Here is a 13872-nt window from a genome sequence, read left to right on the forward strand (position 1 = left end):
TTTTGTTGAATTAGAGTTTCAAGAGGTTTTTTAAATTACCGTAGCTGAGTTATTGTAGCCGTGGCATTATTTAGGGGTGCTACACATCCCCCCCCCTCCCGGGTGAGGCCACCCCTACCCCGCCACCGTCAATGCGAGATCGGGGTACCCCGTCCGGTAGAAGGGGTGCAAGAGTGGACTTCCCATCGTCTGCCCCCCGCTTCTGTCTAATTGGGTCTTGGTCCATTTAGATTATTTGGGACATTTTGAACCCAAATCAGTTTTCTAGGTTTAGAATGACCTAGAAATACAACTCAGACCTGTTTTTGGACTAAAACTTTAACTACAACTACATTTATATGTTAAAAAAAACTGAAAAAAAAATTAGGAATACAAATACTAATTACTAAGTTTCAAGTTCAAAAACTTCAACGGTCAACCTAATACTATTAGCCTATTAAGTACTAAGTAATAACTATCACTAAGGCATGCATTAAGCTATTACAAATTTACAATGATAGAAATTACAAATTAAGGTAACTAATTGACAATTACAAAATTGTAAAGACATAAAAATAATAAATACTACAAATTGTATCATTAATGATTAACATTATAACTAATTAGAAATTAACAAAATCATAACATTGGAAAGTTTGATCAATTTTGGGTGGCGGTGAGTTCACTGAGACGTTCCATTGTGTTGAGTTATGTGAAAATTAAATTCAAGATTATAAATCATGCAATAATAATAAGTTAAAAATAAAACGAATTAGAATTATCAATATAAAGTTTTAACTCATAAATTAAGGGATTAATTGTGCAAACCATGAGCAATGGTGGGTCTAGAGTCTAATATAAAAGAAGTCATACTGCAGGGGAGGTAGCTGAAGACGCCATCCTAGATATCACTACAATAATTAAATTTGAAATTAACACCAATTAAATGAAAATAAATAAATAAAAATAAAAGAATTGAATTCAGGTGATATTACCAGATCCAGGTGCATCATCACCCTCCTCCTCGGCGTTAACATGATCATAATCAATAACATCCGAAACATGAATTGGACTCCCTATGATCCAATTTAAAGTGCAAATCAAAGCCTCAACAGTGATAGGATTTAATGAGCTCCGGAATGGATCCAATACACACCCTCTGGTGCTAAAGGTTGACTCCTAGGCTATAGTACTAATAGGAATTGCCAAAATACTACGGGCTATTTGTGTAAGGACGAGATATTTGGGGGCATGTATCTTCCACCAAGCTAAGATATCAAAGTTTCGTACATATGGTTCAAGATCTAGACCAAAGTATCTGTCTATCTCTGACTTAACCTCTGTAGTACTCCTCGTGAATAGGTTCCCTTCCATCTTATCACCCTAGTCCATTCCACGTTTTTTCTCCACCCTGGCATCTAGAACTAGTGGAGGGATAGGGGTAGATGCCACAATATTACCACACCGCAAGATGGTCAACTCATCAAATAATCTATCAAAGGTTTCCCTAACCTTTGATGCAATATGCTCTGCCCACACTTACACGTAGGCAATACCCAATCTATATAATATGCCATCCACCTTAAATCAGGGGTCAATGATAATAGCTACATATAACAACATATTAGCCCTATCGAAATCTCCCCAAGTATCGTACTTCGCCCTTATCAACAATGCCATCTCTCGCAACCTAGTGTAACCGCTCGCAATAATATCACCTAATCATTCTTTTATCTTACATATTTATTGACAAATATTATAGGATTTAGGATACAAAGAATCAAATAAAATCGTGATAACCTCATAGAAAAGCCTTAGAAAATCTACGAAAGTAGATACAACATCCCAGTCCTCAGTCATAGGCTTCCCCAATCCCACTTGATCTTCAAAATATTTTACATATTGGATATCTTCCTCACCCAATAAGGCAAATGTCAACTTATACTCTTGGGTCGCCTACAACATAAAAAATGTTGAGTTACATCGCGTAGTCAAATCAATAAAAAAAACTCCTTCTTTGATGTTATGCCCGCAGACCGCGCAGCAATCTTGAATTTCTCCAATCTCGCAGAAGAAGATCTCACCCATCTCACAGTAGTCCTGACCCGAGCAGTAGAGTCATGAAGATTTTTCATACCGTCACTGACAATAAGATTAAGAATATGTGCCGCACACCTTACATGCAAATACTCACCACCCAAGATTGTCTTATTTGCCTCTCTAAGAAAGATCTTACGATATTCCAATGCGATATCGTTAGACAATGCATTATCAACTGTACATGTCACAACACGTGTCAACCCCCGCTCCTTTATAGCGGCCTCCAAGGCCCTCCCAATCGTCTCACCCTTATGATTGATAATTTGACAAAATTTGAAAATTTTCTTAAGCAATGTCCAATTGTCATCAACAAAATGACAAGTCAAAGACATATAATAAAAATTTTAAACCGATGTCCAACAATCAATGGTGAGGCAAACAAACTGATCAACCAAAAAACCCCTCAATTTCTCTTTTTTAGATCGATAATGTTATTTTACATCATTTGCCACCATGTGACGAGAAGGAAATTGAAACCTTGGTTCCATGTAGTGATAAAATACTTGGAACCCTTCCTCATCCACAATTTGAAAAGGCAGCTCATCTATGATGACCATACGAGCTAGGTGTATCCTACACTCCACTGGATCATACTTCGTGTACCCCTTCAACTCAATACCCCCACTACTCCCATCCTCCATTTTTTAAGTCCAATTTCTAACCTAAATTGACTCTTCTTTTGCAAAGATTTTAGAATTAGACTTTTTTTACATTGCTCTTTTAAGTGCACCTTTAGTTGCGAGATGTCATGTTTCCTATAGTGGCATGCATAAATTTTACCACAATGGTTACACTTACCTTGAGGGTTATTAGGACCACCACCCTTTAGTTTGGTGAAGTGAGACCAAACTATGAAAGTAGGTTTTTTGTTTGGTTCGGGGGCGGGGCAAGGGGTAGGGGTAGGGGTATGGATAGAGGCAGGGGGTACCCTCAATCGGGATAGGGGTAGAGATAGGGGTACCCTCAATAGGAGAGCTCGCATTAGAATCTGTTAGCATTTCCATTAACTCAAGCAAACAATAAATTTGAAATTATAACAAACATGAAAAGTATTAACATCCAACCAAATGCAATACATTCCAAAATATGTTTATAATAGTAATTACGAATCCTCATTAATTTCAGTTCACATAAATTAATAACATACCTCACATATGAAGTACTGAGCCCTATATAGTATATATAACATATTTATTGTTCAACTTGCAAGGCACTTTATAAAAACATATTATTTATTAATTTATTTGTTAATAGTTAAGAAAATGATTTGTTAATAGTTATCAATTTATTTGCTAATAGTTAGGAAAATGATTATTAATAACTATTAATTTATTTGTTAATAGTTAGGAAAATGATTTGTTAATAACTATTAATTTATTTGTTAATAGTTAAGAAAATGATTATTAATAAATTTATATATTTTTTAAATTAAAATAAAATTTAAAAAAAAAACAAAAGAAAAAGTTTGACAATGGGGAGTGGAGATATTAATTATCATCGATGAAATAATTACTACCTACACTACTATGTATACACAGCAAATCATATCCCTTTAAAATAAACACATTGTAATAATCATTTTTAATAGTAAAAATTAGATTCCTTAATAATTTTTTAATTACACTACTATGTTTTAATTACTTTTTTTTTTTTTTTGATTGAGGGTTTCTGTTTTAATTACTTAGATAGTGTCTTTTGTCCACCTTGGAAGTTTAGCTTTCAGTTGAACAAATTTTATAATCAAACGTAAAGAACATGTATTTAAATACAATCTATCTCTGAAATCCAAATGAAACAAAGAACACCCACCAAATTGCACCATTTATATTTATTTATACTGCAAATTGCAATAAAAATGAAAATAAATAACCGTGTATTTTCTAATTTACACAAAATCAAAATAAATCACAAAACCCTAAAAATATCCTAAACAATCGGATCATGCCACAATCGGATCATTCCATAAAATCCAACCATTAAAATCAAACCAAAAGGATTTTATAAAAACAAATTTACACAAAATCGAAATAAATCACAAAACCATTTTAAACAATCAGATCCATCATTGATCTCGTCACAAACATGCACATTCAATCCTCCACAGCACATAATTCACAATCTCATCCTCCATCTCCATTAATCCTATCCTCCATTTAATTCCATAAAAATTTAAAAAAAAAAAAAAAAAAAAAAAACGAGAGAGACAGACCTACCTTCGGCGACAACGACTAGCATAGACTAATAGAGACTCGAGGAGGCAGCTGCGGTGGCGACAGGGGGCACAAACGACGGCGATAGGAGTCACGACGAGGCAATGGGGCATTGGGGGGTTGGGCAGCTTCTGTTCGAGGGGGGGTGGGTTATGGGTACTGGAGCTGGGGGAGGGGGGTCTGATCTGGGGGGTTTCGGGTAAAAATCAATACTGACTTAAATAAATAAATAAATAAACCTCAGGTGCCAAAACGACGCCCTTTTGGTCACCTGAGGGGTTTTTTTTTTTTATAAATATATTATATAATTATATATAATATTATTATATATCTAAACCCGGGGCGAGGCGGGGAACCACCCTATACTACCCCTGCCCACGAGCCAAATTACGGGCTGCGGAACCCCCGCCACCCGCTATGCGAGCGGGGTAGCAGCGGGGGTGGGACCCCACTGCCCACCCCTAGCATTATTCACTTAGGGGTATTTTTGGAAGAAATGGCATTATTCTGACTTAAGGTTTCAATTAGGGTTTAGTTTAAATACTTTTTGTAACCTCATTCTAAGAAGTTTATGAAATTTGATAAATTTTATTTATTGTAAATTAAATTTATCTCATCTTGTTCTTGAATGAACTTTTGAACTAATTAAAGATAAATAACAACCTTTTATCATTCATCTTTTGTAATCTTGGATCTTGAGACAAGTTCTTCAATGGGTCTAAATTTTCATATAATCTAAGTTCTTGAAACGAATTCTTCAATAGGTTTAGGTTTTTCAATTGACTTGATATTGGCTTTCTTATGAGTGTTTTCAAATTAATTGTGGGTTCAAGCGATTCCATTTCCGCAGGTTATTATCAGTATTTCTTCTGTAAAAGAATGCTCCTAGCACCAGAAAGAATTTTATTCAATGAGGGTAAGTTTTTCATTGTTTATCTTGGTGGCCTCCTCTCCTATATAAGCTCTTCATCTCAACTTTTGGCTCTATTTTGAAAAAAAAAAAAAAAAAAAAAAAAAGAGATCTGGGTGGAAAGATTGTTTATTATCCACGGGAGGAAAGCTAACTTTGATAAAATATGTCCTTACCTCCATTCTTAACCATATTCTCTATGTTCTCAATTCACTCAAAAAAAGTCATTGAATCCATTCATAAAGTGTTTGCTACTTTCTTTTGGAGTGAGTATGAGATCATATTAAAAGAAGTTAGATCTCTTGGCATCATATTGTCCGTCCTATCCTTGAAAGTGACCTAGGAATTAGAAACTTACATAATATCTTCCAAGCCCTTCATTGTAAGTTAACTTGGCATTTTCTCATTTCCACTTCTCCTTAGGCTCCCTTTCTCCACCATAAATACATGAAAACTGCTCCCTCACTTGACACTATTATGGCTAAGACTTCATTGTAAGTTAACTTGGCATTTTCTCATTTCCACTTCTCCTTAGGCTCCCTTTCTCCACCATAAATACATGACAACTGCTCCCTCACTTGACACTATTATGGCTAAGACTTATTATTCCAAGTCTTAAAAAGTTATATGTCATTATCTCCATATCACTCATTAGGAAAGTCAACAGAAAATTAGGAAGGGAGCTTTAGACTTCTAGTATAATAAATGGACTGGGACTGATTCCTTAGCCCAGAAAAGGCTTTTAGTTTCCGTCTTCATTTGAGAAATGTTTGTTCTTTCATTGGTTGGAATAGTCATGTGCTCTATACTTTAGGCGACTTCTCTTATTGACGAGGTTAACAACTACCATGTCTCTCTTAAGCTTGGCTCTAATATTAGAGTCTGGAGACATTCTCATGATGATAAGTTCTCTTCTAAATCGGTTTGGAACCTTTTTGAGGACCACCTCCTAACCAACATAGCCATGAGTTTTGTTTGGAATCATATCCTTCCTACTGATTTCAATTTTTGTTTGGAAGCTCTGGCATAATGGAATCACCCTCGATGATAAAGTTCAACAATGTGAGGTTTCTCTGGCCTCTAAATGATCTGCTTGTTCCGAGGGTATGAAAAACGCAAATCATATTTTTTCAGACTGCTCTCTAGAGAAAAAAAAAATCTAGTTGTACTTCTCTTCCGTCTTTGGTCATACTCTTTTGGGCTCTAGCTGTTAGAAGAGCAATATTATTTATTAGAGGTCTTTTTTCAAGGTTTCTTATCAATTTACATTGCTCGCTCACTTGCTACCATCATCACTCTTATAACAAAATTTATGGCTAGCACGTAATTATAAAGTAAGACCTGAGGGTTCTTATACTATTGTCATTACTATTGTTGGTAAGATTGAGAAGTGGATGCGTGAGCTTAATCCCTTTTTGAAGCCTAAAGTTCCTATGCTCAACTCGTTACATATCTCAAGACTCATTATCCGGACCGAAAGATCTATCCTTGTTAAATGGTAGTGTTTCAAAATGTAATTCTGGGTCAGCTAGTTGTGGTGATGTTTTACGTTCTAATAAGTTTTCTATCATTGCTAGTTTTTCTTGTTTTTTGGGTAGGGATACTAATACTCCGTTATAACTTATAACTTATCTCCGTTATAAGTCTCATTGTATTATGTTTTGATATATAGTCTTTAGTTATTTTATTGGAACTTGATTTTGGAATTTTTTTTCTTTATACTTTTGTTAACTCCAACTTTCCTCTCTTTGTATAAAGTATTTATCCGTCATAATTGAGGGTAATCAACAAAATTAAGATACTATCATTTTTTTTTTTTAAAAAGAGTTATCGGTGTTAATATTAAAATAATATTAGAGAACAATAATAAATATGAAACCATTTTTTTATATAAAAACGAAATAATAAGAACTTGCAAACTTATATAAAATCTTATTTGAGTTTCATTCGTCATCATTTATCAAATAAGTTCATTTTAAGTCAAATTATACAATTGTGATGGATGTATTCATGATTTAAATCTCTCCCTCAGATCAAAACCTTTATAATTTAAATCAAATTCCACCCATAAGTCTCTCCCCCATGTGTGAATATTTGCTCCACCCGATCTTTAGAAAATTATACTCCCAAGTCGGTAGAATTGAGATTTCTTATAATTTTCTAATTTAAGAGCTTTACTACTCATCATTTTTACACATCGCACATTATATTTATTTTTATTTTTTATTTTTTTTTAATTTTATTCTTCCTAAACTAATTGAGTTATTCTACTCATCATTTATATATCACACATTTAGTAAGAGAAAAAAAAAATTATGTATAGTGTGTAGTATGAAAACGATGAGTAAAAAATTTCTATAAATCCATCATCAATGTTAAATATCGTAGAGTCCTAGTATTATGTTTATCTTATTTAGAATTATATAAAAAAAACACGTATAAAAAAAAAAGAATTATAAAAATTAGTAGGTTTAAAAAATTGTAAGGAATTTTTATAGGAATGATAGGTAAAATGATTATATCCCATACTTAAATAGATAAATCTTATATAAATTCTTTTATAAAAAATGAATCTTATTAATAAAAATAGTTTTTATTATGCTTTTTTTAAGGTGAGGTCCACCTTTTTATAAAGATTTGAATAAAATTTGTATAAATTAGTTTTTTAAGTATTATCGAGTAATACTACGTATAAAAGCCTTTTTGTAATAGAATTGTGATGAAATTCTAAGATACTAAAAATTTAACGAAAAATTTGGTTATTTAGAATATTAGTATTAGACTCATTAAATTTATCTTTAAAATTTAATAAAAAGTATATATTTTTCGTAAATCTAAAATCTTCATATTTATAATTTTACATTAGATTAGTTATTAGCTTCATCAAAATAATAATATAATATTATTTTTTTAATAATAATATTTTTAATTTTTTTCTTCATATTTTATAATTATACTAACCATATGGATATTAATAGTTTAATTTAGTACTTAAATAATTGATTTCCAATTAATTTAGAATAAAATAAAATAAAATTATTGCCTATTAAAATTAAAATAAAATATTAATTTAAATATAAAATAGCGACTTTTAAATTTAAAAGAAGAATAATAATTATTATAGGTTAAAATTTTTTAAATATCTCCTTAATAAATCTAATGTAAATTTATTTTAAATAAATTTATTAAAATTTAAAAATATATTGAGAAGTTAGTGCTCTTAAATCTTTAACAGTGCAGAAAGTGGCGAGTAGCCAGCTGCTGGACTGCAAAGTTGCATACTTTAATGCCAATTTCCTTTCCCATTTCCATCGCTTCGTCTACGAACAACAATTGTCTCTCTCTGTAAATTTTTTTTTTTTTTAAATCCAAAAAAAAACTTTCCACCCGACAGATATTCTGCAGTCCGGCGGCGGCCATTGTCTGTTCTCCTCTGCTCCATCTTATTATATTAAAAAAAAAAAAAATACTTGGAGTTTCTCTCTCTCTGTGATCTTCTGTTCAACCATAAATACACCCAAAATTAGCAAATAACTGAGAACCCAGATATGCCCATCTCATCCGATTCAAGAAAAGATACGGCTCACCTGAATTTTCCCACGTCGAGGCGATTTCCACGGCAATGGCGGCTCTTGGACCTTGTTTCTGCGGCCTTCTTCGGCTTTGTCTTACTCTTCTTCCTCCTCGTCTTCTCTCCCCTCGGTGACTCTCTTGCTGCTTCCGGTCGCCAGGCGCTCCTCGTCTCCACCGCCGATCCACGTCAGCGTCATCGCCTCGTGGCGGTGTTGGAGCTCGGGGCCCAGTCTGCCACCATTGAGGCCTGCTCCGCTGAGTCCGCGGACCACATGCCCTGTGAGGATCCCCGGCGAAATAGCCAGTTGAGCCGGGAAATGAATTTCTACAGGGAGCGGCATTGCCCGCTGCCCGATGAGACGCCGCTTTGTCTGATCCCACCGCCCGATGGGTACAAGATTCCGGTGCAGTGGCCCGAGAGCTTGCACAAGGTAATCGATTAAGTCGCACTGTTTGGTTGTTGAGAAACTTGAAATAGAAGAGAAAGGAAAAAGCCTTTGGTTGTAAACTTATACGTTTCTTAGCTTATTATTTCTGAAAATGAATGGAAGCTTAGCTGTTAATGCTCCAATTTTGGATGTGTAGATTTTAGCGGGTATGATTTACCACCCCCGTAAAGCTAGCTTGTTAATGAGCTGCGATATTAGAGGCCAGTGAAGGAAAAAGTAGCCAGACGAAGATTGCTCGCAAGTCACGAAGTAATCAGCCTTTAATGTGAAGTAAACGTCTGTGTTATTTTTTTCTCTCTTTAAAATCCACCACACAAGAAAGGATTTGCATGGTGTAGTCTTCAACAAACCAATATTAAAATCTGTTCAATGTTGTTTCAGATGCAGAGAAACTGACATACGATGCCATGATTTACCAGAAATGGATTAGTTATCTACCCATATATTCTAAGAAAAAATCTATTTGCTCGCTCTTGACACACCAAACATATCTCTGATGTGGAAACCTGCCACATCAGCTAACATAAAAAAGCATTTGCGTCTTGTCTTTGTTATAACTATAATGAGTTCCACAGCAAGTAATGTGTTTTCACACTAGCTTTAAGTAGCAAAACTCTTACAATTATCGAGTGTAATATTAATGTGCAGATATGGCACAGCAACATGCCACACAACAAAATTGCGGATAGGAAAGGTCATCAGGGATGGATGAAGAGGGAAGGTCCATACTTCATTTTCCCTGGTGGAGGCACGATGTTCCCAGATGGTGCAGTACAGTATATTGAAAAGCTTGGACAGTACGTCCCTATAAGTGGTGGCATTCTAAGAACCGCTCTCGATATGGGTTGTGGGGTAGGAGCTGTATCACTGTACTTCTCTGAGACCTTACTAGAATTTATTCTTCTTGATGTTGCAAAATATAATCCTCTTGCAGGTGGCCAGTTTTGGGGGATATCTGCTAGCTGAAGACATCTTAACTATGTCGTTTGCACCGAGAGATTCACATAAAGCCCAAATACAATTTGCACTGGAGAGAGGGATTCCAGCTTTTGTTGCCATGCTTGGAACTCGCAGACTCCCATTTCCTGCATTCTCATTTGACTTGGTTCATTGTTCTCGATGTTTAATCCCATTTACTGCTTACAGTGAGTTCTTTGTCAAATGTAGCCTTTCCTATATTATACCAGTGCTACCCCCTGCTACTTGTTTTTATCATATCGAAATCTGGCTTTGCAGATGCAACATATTTCATCGAAGTGGATAGGTTGCTTCGACCAGGAGGATATCTGATTATCTCTGGCCCCCCTGTACAATGGCCTAATCAAGACAAGGAATGGGCAGATCTGCAGGGTGTGGCTAGAGCATTGTGCTATGAGCTCATTGCTGTGGATGGAAACACTGTTATCTGGAAAAAGCCAGTGGGTGATTCATGTCTCCCCAACCAAAATGAATTTGGCCTCGAATTGTGTGATGAAGCAGATGACCCAAGTTATGCATGGTAACTATCCTTTAGAATGATTTCCCTGTTTCTGGGCCCTTTTTTTTATATGGGAGAAGGGAGGAAGTCAAAGGTTTAGCGCCATGCCATACACCTGCTGTGATCATGCCAGGACCTGTATGGAAAGTATTTAGTGAGAGTTCTGAAAAAGTAAGCTCAATTTTCCTGCAGGTACTTCAAATTGAGAAAATGTGTAAGTAGGACCTCTTCTGTAAAAGGAGAACTTGCTGTTGGGACAATTGCAAAGTGGCCAGAAAGGCTAACAAAAATTCCTTCAAGAGCAAGCCTCGTGAAAAACGGCATGGATGTGTTTGAGGCTGACACTCGGCGGTGGGCTAGAAGAGTTGCTTACTACAAAAACTCATTAAACCTAAAGCTTGGAACTTCAGCTATACGCAACATCATAGACATGAATGCATTTTTTGGAGGCTTTGCAGCAGCCCTAAAGTCTGACCATATGTGGCTAATGAATGTGGTTCCTGTTCACAAACCACCTACTTTGGCTGCAATTTATGACAGAGGCCTTATTGGGGTCTACCATGATTGGTGAGATTTTTTAGTTCATCTGGCCCGTCTCTTTAATAGAGATTCCTATTGGACTATCTCAGACAGGTTGATCCATTACACGAATCATGTTGATCCATTACACGAATCATTCATATTACTTGTGAAGTGACTATCATTATATAGATACTAAACAGTCAAGCATTTTTTAGTGGGGTGCATCAATAAACAGTCAAGCATTTTGTTGTCAATGTTTGAGCAAGTACACATTAAACAGCCGGGATTCCGTTTACCTTATCTATAGAATATGATGTGGTTTTTACTTTACCTATCAAAGTAACATAGAATATAATGGTTACAATGTTTGAGCAGGTGTGAGCCTTTCTCAACATATCCTAGGACCTATGATCTCATTCATGTAACCGGCATTGAGTCGCTTATAAAAGATTCGGGTTATAATGGTTACAATTTTTGAGCAGGTGTGAGCCTTTCTCAACATATCCTAGGACCTATGATCTCATTCATGTAACCGGCATTGAGTTGCTTATAAAAGATTCGGGTTCGGGCAAGAACAGGTATTTCTCCTTTGAAACTTCATCCCCCATTTATAGTTCTTAGCTGTCTCTTGATTTCCCTGGCCCCTTGGAGATTTTTATGGAATGGGTAATGCGAAGGAGTTTTTCTGGATAATCAAAAGCACAATTTATATGTTACAAAGGCAGTCACTACAAAAGAAGTTAGCTTAAGTAAATAAATTATAAAAGGCTCCTAACAACAACTATCATTTGAAGTAACCTCTACTTGGCCACAGTATTCGATAGATTGCTTAAGCTGTTACTGATGCTAAGTGACTATGCTCATTGATTGGAGACCTCATTTCAGGTGTAACCTTGTGGATTTGATGGTAGAGATGGATCGAATTTTACGTCCAGAGGGAACAGTTGTGGTTAGAGATTCCCCTGAAGCTATTGATAAAGTAGGTCGCCTAGCTCATGCCGTGAGATGGACAGCTACCATTCATGAGAAAGAACCTGAAGCACATGGGAGAGAGAAAATACTTGTTGCAACCAAAAACTTTTGGACGCTATCTTCAGCATCCAACTGACACCAGCCGGTACGTTCATTGTAATGTAGCTATTCTTTATCCTCTCCTTCTTATCCTTACTCCAAACCAAGGTGTCATCTCAATGCATCAAACGAATGCAGTTTTCTTTCTTCGTTCCCTTATCTGATAAGTTCATATTAGGATAAAGTATGAGTTAATGGAGGTAAGTTCAAGGATGGGAAGGCATGCAGATTTACTTGAGAATGAATATACATGCTGCTGGGAAATTACATGTCCAGTTAGTTGTCCCCATTCATTGTAATTTCATGTAGTTATTTATTGTCAACGATTTAATGATTCTGCATTGCTCTCCTTGGTAGGATTGTCTTCTATGTGCTTACATTATCTTGTGCTAGTGTTGACCTACTTTATGTGATCCATAAAGCATTAATGTTTGTTGAAAGAGGGAGCTAAATAGTGAGTTGAGATGAGATGAGTTGAGATGAAAGTTGAAAGTTGAAAATTGAATAAAATATTTTTAGAATATAATTTTTTGATATTATTATTGTTTTGGGATTTGAAAATATTGAATTGTTTATTATATTTTGCGTAGGAATTTGGAAAAGTTGTAATAATTAGTTGACATAAGTTGGGTGGACTTTTGTATTCAAACCGGGAAATGGAATTAATATAAGACTAACCTCAATCGTGCACTTTTTTTCTAAGTGAGTTTGAATCTGGTGGTCAAACTACTGTTGCTGTTGTCTTTCTCATAAACAAGAAAATAGTGGATGCAATGTCTCAGACTCTCATGTATGCCATCCAACTTTACTGGCATCAAGCATATGTGTTGGTTATTTCTGTTGAGAAAAAGGAATTTTTTTTCTTACCAACTAGAAAGTAAAAAAGAAGCGTTATTTGTTTTAAAGTGTTTGTTTCTATAGGTGAAGAATATAGATAAATCTCAGATTTTGTTAGCAAGTTCTTACACCCAACCCTCATCACGTGTATGTATAGATGTAACTCCATTTTACCTTAAATTGATAGTATTCATTGAAATAAATCATGAGATGTTATGATCATTATATTTCAAAAAGGATTAGATTTACTTTTGATAATTAACAATAAATTGATACTATCAATTTCATGTGAAATAGCTTGGATCTTATTCCCCACTTTCTACCCATCTATTATAGAGGTTTTTCTTTTCTTTTGTTCTATTTTCTGCATTATATGTATTTTTATCAACAAGGATACAAATTATACCATTAAAATTAATTATTAGGTAATCTAAAGAACCAACACTTACATAATTAGTATTTCCATCTTATTACATCACGTTAGGTCATCAAAAATTATTACATATATAATTAGTTTTAATATATAGTACTATGGTTTATGATAAGATGAGAATACGATGTCATCATATTTAAAGAGCATATCTGGATTTTTCAAGATAGGTTTGGATGGCGAGATGAGAATTTTTTTTTATATAAAAGTTGAAAAAATATTATTTTTTAAAATGATTATCGTTTTAAGATTTGAAAAAATTAAATTAAGATTTGAAAAAATTAAATTATTTATTATATTTTATGTAAAAATTT

The 13872-nt window shown here is 34.7% G+C and overlaps 1 protein-coding gene across 2 annotated transcripts; it reads left to right on the top strand.

The window, feature by feature from the left end:
* The first annotated feature begins 8457 nt into the window (after window positions 1-8457).
* On the top strand, window positions 8458-12658 carry LOC122298085 (probable pectin methyltransferase QUA3). Of its 2 annotated transcripts, XM_043108065.1 has the most exons (7): window positions 8459-9203; window positions 9870-10073; window positions 10156-10366; window positions 10458-10719; window positions 10891-11265; window positions 11703-11798; window positions 12106-12658. In XM_043108065.1, exons 1-7 carry the CDS (start codon window positions 8748-8750, stop codon window positions 12326-12328), a joined length of 1827 nt encoding a protein of 608 aa, XP_042963999.1. In that variant the 5' UTR covers window positions 8459-8747; the 3' UTR covers window positions 12329-12658. The 2 variants fall into 2 exon arrangements, with proteins under 2 accessions (XP_042964000.1, XP_042963999.1); XM_043108066.1 differs by lacking the exon at window positions 12106-12658 and having other exon boundaries at window positions 8458-9203; window positions 11596-11728.
* Window positions 12659-13872: the final 1214 nt, after the last annotated feature.

The sequence above is a fragment of the Carya illinoinensis genome, chromosome 2 (assembly GCF_018687715.1).
Source record: "Carya illinoinensis cultivar Pawnee chromosome 2, C.illinoinensisPawnee_v1, whole genome shotgun sequence".
Lineage (NCBI taxonomy): Eukaryota > Viridiplantae > Streptophyta > Magnoliopsida > Fagales > Juglandaceae > Carya > Carya illinoinensis.